Source organism: Phacochoerus africanus, chromosome 6, assembly GCF_016906955.1.
Source record: "Phacochoerus africanus isolate WHEZ1 chromosome 6, ROS_Pafr_v1, whole genome shotgun sequence".
NCBI lineage: Eukaryota > Metazoa > Chordata > Mammalia > Artiodactyla > Suidae > Phacochoerus > Phacochoerus africanus.
In genome coordinates, this window is record NC_062549.1 from 77,888,573 (window position 1) to 77,901,348 (window position 12,776).

General features: G+C 43.3%; 1 protein-coding gene across 6 annotated transcripts in view; it reads left to right on the forward strand.

The window, feature by feature from the left end:
- RB1CC1 (RB1 inducible coiled-coil 1) overlaps positions 1-12,525 on the forward strand; it is a 54,939-nt gene extending 42,414 nt beyond the window's left edge. For 3 of the 6 annotated variants that reach the window (XM_047783929.1, XM_047783930.1, XM_047783933.1), the window contains 8 exons: positions 1,570-1,678; positions 1,758-2,001; positions 2,779-2,833; positions 3,796-3,843; positions 5,755-5,813; positions 7,983-8,119; positions 10,769-10,839; positions 11,568-12,525. In XM_047783929.1, the coding sequence (XP_047639885.1) occupies positions 1,570-1,678; positions 1,758-2,001; positions 2,779-2,833; positions 3,796-3,843; positions 5,755-5,813; positions 7,983-8,119; positions 10,769-10,839; positions 11,568-11,645 (801 nt within the window). In that variant the 3' untranslated portion in view covers positions 11,646-12,525. Of the gene's footprint in view, positions 1-1,569; positions 1,679-1,757; positions 2,002-2,778; positions 2,834-3,795; positions 3,844-3,885; positions 3,991-5,754; positions 5,814-7,982; positions 8,120-8,269; positions 8,850-10,768; positions 10,840-11,567 lie in introns of those variants that run through there. The other 3 variants (XM_047783931.1, XM_047783932.1, XR_007135453.1) reach the window with 3 other exon arrangements.
- Positions 12,526-12,776: the final 251 nt, after the last annotated feature.

A 12,776-nucleotide genomic window follows, 5' to 3' on the forward strand; every position in this document is an offset into this window, starting at 1 on the left:
ACTTGATGACAGGGAAGAGGAAATAAAGAGCTCCCCCAGACTGCTGCATAATCAAGGGCACCCACAGGGGAGGAGCATGGGGGCAGCAGGGCCGGGCAGGGTTGACACTGACGTCCTTCTTTATCCTGAGGAATACGTTTCTGAGATCGGTGGACTTCTTACAATTGACCTTGTGTGATTGGATTTTCCTGCTCTCAGATGTCTTTTTAGCATTAAAATGTCAACCAAAGAACAGCAAGAAAATACAGATGTGTAGTTCAAAACCCTTACTTAGGAGCTTTAAATTTTAAGGCCCAAAGAAAGAAAAGCCTGAAAAGGGGGAATGAGAAAGAATAACCAGAAAAAGGAAGAGTATGCCTTCTGGAAATCAGGGAAATTGACTGCTCAGGCGTGAGGAGGAGCCGCCGGTTTAAGGCAGGAGGTAGGGGAAGAGGCCGCTCTCAGCGTCTCAGTCTCTGCGGTCTGACTTGGTGGCCATTCTTTCCGTGATTCACTGCACAAGATGGGCTTTCTCACCCTTCGTGGCCGCCTTTCTCCCTGGGAGCCTCTGAGCCCATGTACAGCTTTCAAAATGAAGTGGGGGGTGAAGTCACTGACGGAAAGCAGACTGTGAAGCTGGCAGCCGACTCATTCAGATTCAGTGCTTTGCATGTGTGTGGATAAGAGGAGAGGTGACTCCTGAGGAACCTTCCAGGTTAAGGAGCATATGGATGTGACAGGCTAGTTACTTGGGTTGATTTGTAACTAACTGGTTTTATAAGGGTGCCTTGGCCCTCATTGGCTCTCACCCCAACTAGCCTTGTTTCTAACGTGTATTATAAGTTGTGTTAACTTCCCTGAAAATCCACTTCATGTTGCAGAAACAGCACAGATTATGAAAACAAGGTAACTAATACACTACTTTAAATATTTGTTAATTTTCTACACATAAGTACTGTAGAGAAATGGCTTGATTGAAGGACATATTATAAATGTTCTGTTTGGGGGATCTTCCTGTCTGCTTTCTGGCTATAACGAACTCACTAATTTTGGTCTAAGAATGCCACATTCTTGTTAAATCTCCCCATTTCCAGCATTGTTGGCATTATTCATTGATGGGAGATCTTTGACTCTTGATTTTGGGAACTGGCTCATGGGGTCTCTGCAGGCAGTTGGGTGTATGGGCTTCACAGTGAGAAAGAGTCCCCGAGGATGAGCAGTAGAGGAGTGCCCAGCGGGATAAGCCCGCAGGTGTCCTGATGTGAAGCAGGCCGGGCCAGCCGCATATAGGGTGTCCTGTGGAAGTCGAGATGCTCAGGACAGAAGGGAGGCCACAGCACTGGTTAAGCTGTTAGCAGTTTGAGTTCTTGCCGCCAAATTTAAAAATCATTTGCTCATGCTTTTCCTCTGACAATATGTGGACAGTAAAGTGAAAATAGCATTTTTATTTAAAAAACAGCACTTGTGAATTACACCTTTTCTTCTGCGCATACATGTACCCCATGCAAAAATAGATGCAGTCCATTTTCTGTAGCTCTGGCTGCCCTGTGCATGCAGGTAACTTAAGTAGGTATCCTTCTGTTGTTCCAGACCAACTTTAACACTGTTTTAACGAGAGAGAAAATGAGAAAAGAAAACATAATCAATGATCTCAGCGATAAGCTAAAAAGCACGATGCAGCAGCAAGAGCGGGACAAAGGTTAGTGCCTCGCCTTGAGACAGGTTGGGTTCGGCCTCCCGCGGCGTGTTTGTAACGCTCACCCTACTCGCGGCTTCAGATCTGATCGAGTCGCTGTCGGCGGACCGGGCGCGGTTGCTGGAGGAGAAGAAGCGGCTGGAGGAGGAGGTCGGCCGTCTACGGGGCGCCGGCCCGGTGCCCTCCCCGAGCGCGGCAGCCCCGGAGCTTTACGGAGCCTGCGCCGCCGCGGAGCCGCCGGGGGAGGCGGAGAGGCCGCTGTTGCCCGAGGCCCCCGACGAGGGGAGGGCAGACCTGGCCTTGGAGACCAGCACCATGTCCGTGCAGTGAGTACCGCGCGCCGCCCGCCCTCAGGTTCAGGCCGAAGCAGCAGGTGTGACTGCGGGGGTGGCAGCTGGAGGGCGGGTGTGTCCCCCGAGAGGGGGTGAGCCTGGAGGAAATGGCTGTGTTCATCATTTGATGAAGGGGCCCCTTCACGGAGCTTATGGGTATCAGCACCCTGACAGTTTTCTTTGTCATTTAGAGCTCACTTTTTAAAAATGACACCAAAGCCAGCACACTATTTCTTTTTTCCTTTTGAACGTTTTAATGTGATGGGCAAATTCATACATAATGGTGGCTAGCACGTTGTAGCCACTTAGTCATACTTCTGTAGTCTTACATTGAGATTTGGTTGATTTTTTTTTTTTAAATGAGCTCTTTTTTTTTTTAGTTTGGTCGTGCACTCAAGGACATGTGGCATTTTGTTTTGTTTTTAATTTTAATGATGAAGCCACTCCAGAATGACTATTTTGTCTGTAATGTGGTTAAGAAGAATGGCTCTTAAGCCCTGGGAGAAAGGTTGAAATTTCAAAGACATTATCCCTAGAAAAATGTGTGCACCAAGTTTTGCTTATAATTTCAAAAGGTTTATCAGTGTAGGTTCAGGATCTGGCACAAAGAAAAGACACCATTAGAACATGTCCTGATTTAAATGAGCTGCTTTGAAAATATAGTACAAACCCTTATATTTGTAAAGTGCTGTGTATTTACAAAATCTTAGGGAGAAACACGAAGTCCAGAATTTTAAGAATTAAACTAAAATCAGCCATATTCTCTCCTAGAGAAAACGTCCATATGCTCTCTGAAGAAAAACAAAGGATAATGCTGCTGGAACGAGTAAGTCACTTTTTCTCTTGAAACGTAGGGTTTAATGTGTTCACTCTGGGGTGCAGTGAAGTAAACCTTAAGCTAAAAGCAGACTTAATTTGTGTTTATAAATCAGATGTTTTTTAATGGTTACTTTTGTCGTTAATGTTTTGAGAAGTCCTGTCATCTTTGATCCAGGTGGTCAGCACTCAGCAGTACAGTGTAAATGTAAGTGTAAGTATTTTCTAGAATAGAGAAGAAATAGAATATGTGAATCATGAAGAAAAGGTATTTTTAAAATAGCAGTTAATTGACGTGAACAGAAAAAAGTTGGCAGTAAGGGGTTTCTTCTCAGTTTGCAGATTTAGTGTATCTTTGTTCATAAACTGCTTTTCAAAGATATACTAAGTCTGCAAACTGAGAAGAAACCTCTTACTGCCAATTTTTTTCTGTTCAAAACATGTACTTTTGGGTCCTTCTCAGACAGTTATCGTGCAAAGAGCAAAAGAAACTTCTATGACTTTTAACAGTTTCTTTTGCTCTTTCCACGATAACTGTCTGAGAAGAACCCAAAGTCGGAATTGCAGACACGTCTGCTCTTGTTGCTGAGGGTCTGTGTGCATTTGCTGAGGTGTGTGTTTGAGCTGCAGAGCCTCCTCTCAGGCCTGAGCTCTGGGCACAGACTCGGGGGTAGATCACAGATACCTGTCTCCTGTGTGCAGTTTCCACCAGTGATTCTCACGCACATCCAGCTTTGGGAACCCCGGCCTGAGTGAAATAGAGCTCAGAGTGTCCCAATTCTCTGTTAAAAGAGAATTAGCCAGTAAGCCAGTAAATAAAATGGATGGAGAAGAGCCCTAGAAAAGAATGTCCCCACAAACCTGTGCTGCACGGCACAGGAGCATGAGGACGGGGACACGTGGGCAGTCATCACGCTTAGATTGGAGCATTTTCGAGCATAAACCGTGGGCCTCTCTTTCCCACCCCTGCAGACACTACAGTTGAAAGAAGAAGAAAACAAGCGGTTGAATCAGAGACTGGTAAGGTTTTCTCGACATTTAAATGTTTGCATTGTATTTCAGTGATGAAGATCAGACGGTTGTGTGGTTTGATTCATTTTCTCCTGGTCATTTTCGTCGAGCTCTGTTGGTCATTGATGAATTTTAAAAGCAGTCAGCAAAATCCAGGTAGTTTTTCTGGTTACTAATAGGCCATAATCCGTTAGGATTCCATAACTACATATGTTGTGATACCCAGTTAGGACTCAGTAAACAAGTTGAAGCTGCTCTTGAAGGGGCCCCTGAAGGCAGCAAACAGGTCCTGGAGGACAGCGTCCCCGTGTGTGTGTGCAGAGTTGACATCTTCTGTCCTTGAACCTGACACCCTGCTTAGGACCCTAGTGGGCCTCTGTGTTACTTTGGCTTTACTCTCGTCTGTGAACTTAACCAAGTTCCCAAATAGTTTCACAGTCAACCTTATGCTTTAATAAAGAAGCTGCTTCATTTTTCAAATTCTAATGATTATAATTTATGAGGAAATAGGAACAGTTCAAGGCCTGTGTTCAATACTTTTGAAAAGGTTTAAGGTACTTATTAGAATGGAGTTTTTTAAAAATAAAGTTTAAGCGAAGCACACACTTTCAGAGAGGCTTGGAGGAGCCGCCCACCTGCCCAGCCCGCCCCATACATTTTCTGAGCAGTGCCTCCAAGAGAGCAGGAGCTCTGTCATCCAGGGTGTTGGTCCTGTTCCTGATGCTTCCAGCTCCCGGGTAGTAAGTGACGGTGGAGATGCAGAGTTTTGCCCTTGAAATCCAGGGTGGCTTCTCTGTGTGACTCACCTTCGTGTCAGCTCCGCTCTGCAGCTAGTGCTTCCTCACATCTGGGCCCTTGTTTGTAGCAAATACGTGCAAAACTGGAGCTTGTGAAAAACCTAAAAGTTGAATGTAGTCTGAAAAATGGATTGTTAAACTTGTTTTCACTGGCATCATAGAGACTATGATTTTTGAAAATCAGTTGGTGTACACTTTAGGTCTTTCTGTTCACTTTTTGTTTTCTTTCTCTATTGTTTTTAATTTAATTTAATTTTTTTTTTTGCTTTTTAGGGCCAAATTCATGGCAGATGTAAGTTCCCAGTCTAGGGGTCGAATTGGAGCTACAGCTGCCGACCTCCACCACAGCCACAGCAACCCAGGATCTGAGCTGTGTGTGCCACCTACACCACAGCTCTTGGCAACACAAGATCCTTAACCCACTGAGTGATGCCAGGGATCAAACCTGCATCCTCATGGATCCTCATTGGATTCCTTTGCACTGTGGCACAATAAGAACTCCCTCTCTTGTTTTTAAACACCCATTGAGACCCTCCTAGTGTTGAGAGGGAAATGAAAAAACTTCTTTGCACCGGAGTTGAACATAACAAAGAGGAATCTTAGCAGAGGAGTTTCTCTGTCCCCGATTTGTGAGATTATAATTGGGCCCACCCTGCTTGGGGGATCAGCATTGTTGCCATCCTTTCTGGCCCCAGGACCATGGGACATGTGCCCTGTGTGTCATGTGATAGTGTGAAAACGGACTGTAGCCTGACTGAGGAGCGGGCACCCGGTTAGCCCGTCCGCCCGCCGTGGCCATCGGGGACAAGGGGGCACGGCCACCTTCCTAGTCTAGTACTATGTGAAAAACCTCAGTCTTTTCCTTATAGTATTTTTTAGGATTAAGTATGTAATTAGAAATAAAATGATTTTATATTCAGCTTTTAATTCAGCCAAATTTGATTAAGAAATAACATAAGTAAAAGCATGGGTTAAATTTGTTGAAGGAAAGGAATTGCATTAATGAACCATGAAAGTTGGGCCACAGACGTAAATGTTGTCACACTGAGGGGTGTTTGTAGCCTGGGCCTCGAGTGAGCAGGCCACTGCGCTGTCTCGGCCTCACCAGCCCTTCTCTTCCCAGATGTCCCAGAGCCTGTCCTCCGTCTCCCCGCGGCACTCTGAGAAGATCGCCATCAGAGAGTAAGTGTCTTTGCACTTTGCATTTCTGTGAAGAAAATACGCCAAACCGAGTAGTATTGAATTGTTAATGAAAATGTGTTTCAATGGCTGTAATCTTCAGCTTCAGATTCAGTCAACTGAGTATTTTGTACTCATTTGTAGTTAACATTGTTTTATTCAAAAGCAGGGTTTTTCTTAATTATTTTGGGAACACGATTGCATTCAAAGTTCTTCCTGTTACAGCTTTATCATTTACACATACATTCCTGAAGCCTTTTGGACTCTACTTCCCTTTTCAGCTCGTGCCCTCTCTTTTATTTTATTTTTTTAAACTTCCTTTTGCCTTTTTTTTTTTTTTTTTTTAAAGCTGTGCCTGGGCATATGGAAGTTCCCAGGCTAGGGGTCACTTTAGAGCTTGAGCTGCCGGCCTACACCACAGCCACAACAATACCAGATCCGAGCTGTGTCTGCGACCTACACCACAGCTCAAGGCAGGACCAGGGATTGAACCAGATCCTCATGGATACAAGTCGGGTTCATTACTGCTGAACCACAGTGATAACTCCTGGTGCCTCCTCTCTTAAATCCCATTTATCACCTTAGTCTTTTTCAGTTTATATTGGAGAGTCTTGATTTTTGAAATTGCAATGTTTCTTCATTTTCATTTCTCAGACTTCATTTTATTGATATGCTGCAACTCCATAGTACACTGTTAGTGTTGTCAGTTGCCCGGTTGAATGGACAGTCTTCCTGGACCAGGTGACCGCATAGTAATGTATTGGTCTGTGGAGTGGGCTGTTGGAAAGCAGGGTGTCCGGAGTCATAGAAATAAGACCCTCTATTCTGTCTGTAACAGATCCGGCACCCGATGTTTGGTTATCAGACATGCCCATGATGACCTTTGACTTCTCCTTAGAGCTTTGTTTTCTCTCAGTGATTTGAAAGGGTTGGGTGTTTCTGTCTTTACCTATCAGCTCTATGTCAAGTCTGTTCAGTTTATGATCATTCAAAGATTAGAGAGAGATGAGCTTTAAAAACAAACAAAAAACCCAAAACAACAGCAACAACACAAGAAAAAAACTACCACACTGCCTCAGAGAAGCCCCATCTTTTTTTTTACGGTGTTGTCTTCTGGTGCTTATCCAGAACAGGGCCTTCACATCTCCTTTCGTCAGACAGGTAATTAGGATAAGCAGTTAATGAAGGAAAGGCTTTGCAGGTGATTTAAATGATTTATCAGGTATCCTAGATCCAGATGAACTTTGAACTGGAATTCGGAACAACAGTTCTGAAAGACCCTGAAGAGACAGACACCCCCTGAAACTCTGGGTGTTTGGCACCCACTCTTACCTTCCTGCCCCTCCTTTCAGGCTTCACCCCCGGTCAGTAATGGCCCTTTGCACCTAAGTACATGCATCTGGTTGTCTGTGGGCCTCTCTGAAAAGGAGGGGCACACATGCCTGGAGACTGGAGCCTTGGCCTGGGTTAGTCCTCTGTGCCCTATTGTGGTTATAGGTTTGCTCCCCAGTTAGGTTTATTGCTGTAAAATGCAAGATTGGGATGAGCATATCTGCCTATAACTAGATAAACTAGAATGGGTATTTGTTTCCCTCTCATCCAGGTAGGTTTGTTTTTGTTTTGTTTTGTTTGTTTTTTTTTGGGGAGGTGGTTCTTTTAAACAGTAGATTGTATTGAAAATTTTATTTTTAAAAACTTTGGGAGTTCCCTTCCTGGCACAGAGGAAATGAATCCGACTAGTATCCATGAGGATACAGGTTCAATCCTTGGCCTCTCTCAGTGGGTTGGGGATCCGGCATTGCGTGAGCTGTGGTTGTAGGTCGAAGATGAGGCTTGGATCCTGCGTTGCTGTGGCTGTGGTGTAGGCCAGTGGCTATAGCTCCGATTTGACCCCTAGCCTGGGAACATCGGTATGCCACAGGTGCGGCCCTAAAAGAAAGCAAAACAAAATAAAACTGTGGTCTTTGATGGTTCCTGGTGTTATCCTTTGAACACCTCTATCTATCCAGTGTTCCCGTTAGGAGCAGAGTAGAGGGAAAAAATGATGTGCATGTGAAGTTCCGTGTTGCATTCATAATTGAATGTGTAGTTGAATGCTGCGGAATCTGTAGGTAGAGTCTTGAGAAAAGGGTGACGGTACCGTCACCGCCCTGACGTTACTCCTCTGTTTAGTTTTCAGGTGGGCGACCTGGTCCTTATCATCCTGGACGAGCGCCACGACAACTACGTGCTCTTCACCGTGAGCCCCACCTTGTACTTCCTGCATTCGGAGTCTCTGCCTGCCCTGGACCTCAAACCAGGTGAGGGGGGTAAGTGTCCGCTCGCCGAAGACGCCCCGAGCGCAGAGGATGCATGAAAGCCTGTCCTCCCCTCCTTTCTTACTGTGTCAGAATGAGATGTGTAAACGGAACTCTGCTTCATCCGCCTTTTGTTTGTTTTTATAAAATCTGTATCACCAGATTATGTTCCTGGATGCAGTTGACAGATCAGAATTGGAGGGTAGCTGATGCAGGCGGTTGGAGCAGGACGTGGTTGAAATTCTCATATCTGCTCAAGCTTAACATTAACATGCTCCTTTGTTTGGGGCTTTTCTTGTTTTGGCAAAAATATTTTTAAAAATCATAAAATGTCTTTTCTATCCGAGTTGTCCTGTGTTTCTACCTTGTTTTTCATTAAACTTGTCAATCTTTTTTTTTTTTAAGAAAAAAGCAGTAAGATTTGTTAAAGTATACTAAATTAAAAAACAGACTAGATATCCTGTGATACCTCATCTAAATAGAATTATTTAAAAACAAGAATAGTTGTCCATTTAGTGTAATGTTCCCATTTGCAGTGACTTGGGAATCATGGTGAGATTGCATTTCTGGGAACTGGGCTGCCGCCACAGGACACCGCCTCCCCCCTACACACACACACTGTTGTTGTGGTGGGTTCTGTAGAGCAGCCATGGATATGTGTCATGTGACCAGGAAAAGTGGGAAGTTGAACTTGGAATTGAGTTTACTAGTTTTCTATCTTAAATAAAACAATGAACTTGGATTTTTAAAAAAATTTTTGTGGGGTTTTTTTGTTGTTTTTCATTTATTTAGACCTATTTGAAAAGGATTTTTTTTCCTTGCCCTTTTTTTTTTTTTTTTATTGCTTTTTAAGGCACACCTGTAGTGTATGGAAGTTCCCAGGCTAGGGGTGGAATTGGAGCTATAACTACTGGTCTGCACCACAGCCACAGCAACAAAAGATCTGAGCTACGTCTTTGACCTACACCACAGCCTAGGGCAATGCTGGATCCTTAAACCACTGAGCAAGGCCAGAGATCGAACCTTCATCCTCATGGATACTGGTCAGATTCGTTTGCATTGTGCCACACCAGGAACTCCTGAAAAGGATTTTTAAATTTACCAAAAGGTCAGTGTTCCTGTTGTGGCTCAGCTAGTTAAGAACCTGACATAGTATCTGTGAAGATGTGGGTTCAATGCCTGGGCTTGCTCAGTGGGTTAAGGATCCAGCTTTGCCATGAGCTGTGGTGTAGGTTGCAGGTGCGGCTCAGATCTGGCATTGCTGTGACTGTGGTGTAGTCTGGCAGCTGTAGCTCCACTTCAGCCCAGCCCTGGAATGTCCATATGCTGTAGGTGTAGCCCTAAAAATAAAAATAAAATAAATTTACCAAAAGATTGCATAACTAAGTACAGTATAAAAAGGCCCATATCCCTTTGCCCTGCCCCAGCATTACCTGCCCCATTGGCATCATCTCTGTGTGTGCACGTCTGATGTACACATACGTAGCTGTATACAACCATGTGCACATTTTTGTTTCCAGAACCATATGAAGCTAAATGATGTCTCGCCCCAATATCCGTACCTCACTGCGCATTTCCATTTCCTAAGAACAGGAAGAGGTCCGATGTTCAGTGGACACTCCCTGTAAAGGCTCACAGGTCCCATAGAAAAGAATTTATTTAACCGTCTTACCTCACCACAAAACTCTGCTCCCTCTCCTCCCCCCCCCCTTCTTTTCTGACCCCTGAAGGAGGGTGGTAGTTGGGGCAAAGCTCCTGGCCTCCCCTGCCTCCTGGCCCCGGGGACAAGGGCATTGTCATTCGTGACTTGGGACTCCTTGCTCCTTGGACATTAGTGTTAGATAGTTCTTTTCAGAAATTGTGAATTCTCTGTGGAGTGCGCTCACCATCCCCTGCAGTCTGCGGCTTTTATCTTATCTTCACTCCTGGTGGTTCATTCAGGATGTCTGTTATTTCTATCTTGCCAAATTATGTTTATGGAATAAAAATCAGTTTTAGATTTTCTTGGGAACCTCAGAAGCTTTACCCTAAACAGATAATTTATTGGTCGTGTGCTTTTGTACTCTCCTTTTTTATGACAACTTCTCTGGTGAATTTAAAACGAGAATGAGTGTTTACCTCGCAGCTCATCCTCTGGCCTTTTCATCCTGCCTCCTTCTGCTTTCTTCCTCTCCCTTCACCCTTCATACACGCACTGCCCTGGAGACTTCTGTTCATTCTTAACCCTTATTGTGCTACTTACTGTGCAGGGACTGTGTTTGCATTTCAGTGCTGAAAAAAAAAGGTAATATTTCACTTTGAACCTAGAAAATAAAAATGCTCTGCTTTCAGCTGCAGCAGTGGGCACCTGTCAGCACTTTCAGTAGGTGGCGCTGCTGAGCTAACTCAGGATTCCTAGGTTATATATATTCATGATTTGTACTCAGATTGTGTGTTTCTTGAACTTTGTTAGTTCTGTGGTTTTACTGAACAGTGTGTACATGAGTCCAAAACTAGTGGTTGAAAAGTGACATGAATTCAGTTTTGATTTATAAATCATTATTCATTTCTGTGATTTCACTCTTGAAAACATCATTAGTCTGTTTTGATTCTAGTGGTTATATTTTCATGAGTAGTGATTATAACTACTTTTGAAAAGAAATTAACAGTTTGATTCCATAGCTTCAGGTGCGTCTAGAAGACCTTGGGTCCTTGGAAAAGTGATGGAGAAGGAGTACTGTCAGGCCAAAAAGGTAAGGCCACCAGGGGGCGGGGCCCAGGTGGAGAGCAGGGTTTGCGCGCTGCTGCCTGCAAGCTGTGGACAGTGCCCTTCTTGGCCTTCTCATCCACTCATGTCAGGCCTTGAACTTAATGCCATTTTCTAAATATTTGTGCTGTTTATCTTCTAATAGTAGAGGTAGATTACCAGCAAGCTATCGACCTATCAGGAAACTACTATAAGTTTCTGTTCCATGAGTATTAAGTTACTAGTATTTTCATGTGCACAAAAAGAACATAGCATAACTGGTAATCAGTCTGTTTACAAGTAGAGTTGGTATTTTCTTATTTTCATAATACTACCCCCACTGAAGAAAGATGATGTGACATGTTTGGTGGCCCAGAGCACCTGCCTGCTGTCAGCAGTGTCAGTACTGTAGAATGTGAGCTCTCCTGAGCACTCTTCCTGGCTCTCTCATTTGTGGCCCCCTGTGCACCAGAACACTAACAGAACTTGAACTGTGTGGTGTTGGGGTTTCTTTGATGCTTAAAATAATGACACATGGCTCAGTTTATCCTACATTCTTTATCAATGATAACCAACTCTGCCATCAGTGTTAGTGGCTTAGTGTACTCGCATCTGGTGCAGGGTGGGTCTGTGTCCTTTAATAAAGTCACCCACCCCCAATAATCTAGCATTGAAGAGCGTGATTGGATGGTACCTATGCAGTGAGGTTTAATCACCCTTTTCTTTCTGTCTTAGGCACAAAACAGATTTAAAGTTCCTTTGGGGACAAAGTTTTACAGAGTGAAAGCTGTGTCGTGGAATAAGAAAGTATAATTTATGGAAGAAATTGAGACAGTCTGTGACATTTTTCTCTGATTTGTCCAACAGTGCTCATTCATCACTCCAAAAACAAGGCCATCTTTTTATATAAGAGTTATCATGACAATATACTTCATTGGTGTATATCATTTACTTTTTACCTGGCTACATTTTAGGAACAATAAATTCATCAAAACCCTTGGCCGAATTAAAATGGTTTTGTTCTTGTTTTTCTACCCAAGTAACTCTTAGAAATGCGGACCAAACTAGTTCATTTTCTCAAAGGGCACACCCTGTGCATCGTGGCTTATGATGAGCCATGTTAATTGCCTGTTACATAGACAATAGCTTGAACTTAGATATTCAGTGTTTGTTCTTATTACCAGCATTTGTCCTTTTGTGAAATCAATATCGGAAAACTTGCACTCTTTAACACATTCTTTACAAAATGTATAAATTCTTCAAAACTGTCTAAAGAGGAGTGTTATTGCATGCAGATAATCATAATTTTGGGTTTGCCTCTGTAGATTACTAAAGCAAATTGTTTCATTTATTTTTTTAAATGCCCTTTGATGTTTCAAAACAAAAAGGAACTCTAATTCGATTGACTGACTTTAAGATCAGCCATAATCAATCTTCAAAAGCACTTTGAACAGATGGTCCCTGGGCTCTGCAGGGGGGACTGTGCTGGTGAGGGTTTCTGGGGCAGCTCACGAGCCTTCCCAGTGCTTCGTGACTGTTTAGAATGGTTATAGTGATGGGGTCGTAGGTCATGGTTCAGTCTCAGAAAAACATATTCACTGTACATTAACCATTAGAGGTCATCTGAATAACAAACTGTTGTATTGTAAAAGACATGTAGAATTTTAAAACAATAAAGATTTGAACCTGTAAATGTGTGTGCCTTTTAAAGAAGACATTTTTAATATATTTGATTGTTGGGAAGTGTGAAAAACTTGTTCTGTATCATATCAGAAGAGAAACATGTTTATTACAAAATGTTCCTTAACTATATACTGTATAACAGGGTAAAACAGTGTTATGTAGACTAGAGTTGTGTAAATGCCATCTTTAGGTAAATTGCTATGGAGCACAGGTATTTAAATGAGGCAGTTGAGTTGGATGAGACTTGTTTCAGGTTTGTTG